The following is a 2,220-nucleotide window of genomic DNA, read 5'->3' as shown; positions in this document are numbered from 1 at the left end:
CACTTTATTTTACATTTTCTAAAGTAACAAGATATAAGAGCATAAAATTAAAAGGAATTCAGACAATGTACAAAGGCTAATTGTCAAAAAGCAATTTCTTCCAGCCAACCCTTGATAGGTTGGGAGAAGATGTAATTAATTATCATTATTTTGTCTAAAATCACTGCAGGTGCGCGAAATTCTTCTTGGTATACTGCCCAAGATTTAAGGTGACATGTCACCTGTAATCAAAGAAAAATAAAGATTATATACTTTTCATTATGAACCATCCCGTCCCCACTGCTGGGGCACGGGATAGGGTGAAAATATTAATAAAATTACATGTGAGTATATGGGTAAAATTATTCGTCATATTTGGCAACACTAACCTGTAGCCGCTGCAACTCGTTCTTCCAATTTTTCAAACGGAATTAAAGGCGTCTAAATACGTTATTCTTCCTGCATAAAAGCCAATATATCTAGTATTACTTTTCTTGCATCACCTTTTAGCGCTTTTGGCATTATTTTCACGCAGAAAATCACAAAACAAATTAAATAACGTTGCGTCAGCCTCTTCGCAGAAATTGACAACTCAAATAACGCACAGAGTATGAAATGATGTTTGACAATGACGTCTCGTTAGTTGCACATTTTGACCACCGGAACAGATAAGATTGTGGCACTATAATATGGGAGAACTGTAAGTCCCATGTCATTTGTAAGTCACCATCTGTGTCAATTGTTGAGGTTGCGTTATTCAAAGCATGACAATAACTGTTTCGAGTTTCCATACTAGCCAGTTTATTTACGTCAAGACGTGCTGAATTGACTCTGTTGGATCTGACGGGCGGGCGAAGTCGCAGTTTTACTTTAGTCACCACAAGCTTGTGATCCGTCCAACATTCGGCCCCTCGCATAACCCGCGTGACGAGGACTTGCGAAATATCCGCTTGCCGGACTATGGCGTAGTCTATAAGGTGCCAGTGTTTGGACCTCGGGTGCATCCATGTGACCTTGTGCTTAATGGGTAATCTAAAATAGGTATTGGTTATAGCCAAGCCAAATTGCGCACAGAGGCTGAGTAACATTTGGCCATTACTGTTCATGTTACCTATACCGTGCCGACCCAAAACACGCGGCCAAGCTTCATAATCACGGCCAACTCTAGCATTCAGGTCACCAAGCAGAAGGATCTTCTCTACCGGTCGAATACCAGAGAGGGTGGCTGCAAGCTCTTCATAGAAACGCTCCTTAATGTCGTCATCGTTGGTCATCGTTGGGGCATAAACGCTTATCAAGTTGAGGTACTGATTATTTTCCAAGTGTAAGCGCAAAGTGATAATGCGGTCGGAAATAAACACTGGACATTCAACCAGTTTCTTCACAATAGCGCTTTTGATCGCAAACCCGACTCCTGAGCGTCTTGGCTCGGATGCAGGAGTCCCCTTCCAGTAAAAAGTATACTCGCCACCGTGCTCCACTAGTTCTCCTTCGTCGGCCAGGTGGGTCTCGCTGATTGCGGCTACATCCACATTATAGCGACGAAGTTCACGTGCCACTATAGCGGTTTTTCTTTCAGGGCAAATGTTGGTATCGCGATCAATCAGTGTGCGTACGTTCCATGCAGCAAATGTCATTTTTGATGTCGTGTTATAATGTGCTCGTTTTCGACCACGATTGGAGGGATGCTCAGGCAGCCGTGGTTACTACCTCCCTGTAGTTTTGAGGCGAGCAATTTTTAGGACACCTTTTCTAGTCCCGTCCCCGTGTGGGGCAAGCAGTGCTTCCCTGAATAGGGCTGCTTGGACACTCAGAGTGCTGCCGAGCTCACGCTGTCACCTCAATCAGCGCAAAAGCGACCACTCTCTCTGAGCCGCCTACGTGCAAGCATCGGACAAAGCCCGGTGTGCATCACAACCGAACCTCTCTACTTTTGCTCATCGCCGCAGGTCTTGTCGATTCCGAGTCCGTTATCCAGAAGCAGTCCGATACGCAGATCATATTACAGTGCACAAGTGGGTGCGCAACCACAGGTGCACTCTCTCGTCCGCCCTCTTCTGTACCCGATGGAACGGAGACCGCTACGATCGGAGAAGAGTTGGATGCAGTGTCTGCCGACAGCCGCTGTAGACCTCTGCTGTCGCCTCTGGCCTTCCACCATGCCTTTGCTGTCCCGCTGACTCTGCCAATTACCGTTGCTTATCAGCTGTGGTTTGCCTTCGACACCGGATCAGTCTTCAT

The 2,220-nt window shown here is 45.9% G+C and overlaps 1 protein-coding gene across 1 annotated transcript; it reads right to left on the bottom strand.

The window, feature by feature from the left end:
• Positions 1-217: 217 nt before the first annotated feature.
• LOC125490635 (craniofacial development protein 2-like) lies at positions 218-1,975 on the bottom strand. Its single transcript, XM_048630479.1, has 2 exons — positions 679-1,975; positions 218-221 (listed from the first exon to the last, which is right to left on the bottom strand). The coding sequence occupies exons 1-2, from the start codon at positions 1,614-1,616 to the stop codon at positions 218-220; spliced, it is 942 nt and encodes a 313-aa protein (XP_048486436.1). The 5' UTR covers positions 1,617-1,975.
• Between the last annotated feature and the right edge of the window lie 245 nt (positions 1,976-2,220).

This window comes from Plutella xylostella, chromosome 26 (assembly GCF_932276165.1).
Source record: "Plutella xylostella chromosome 26, ilPluXylo3.1, whole genome shotgun sequence".
NCBI lineage: Eukaryota > Metazoa > Arthropoda > Insecta > Lepidoptera > Plutellidae > Plutella > Plutella xylostella.
This window is presented reverse-complemented; position numbering and strand designations above follow the sequence as displayed.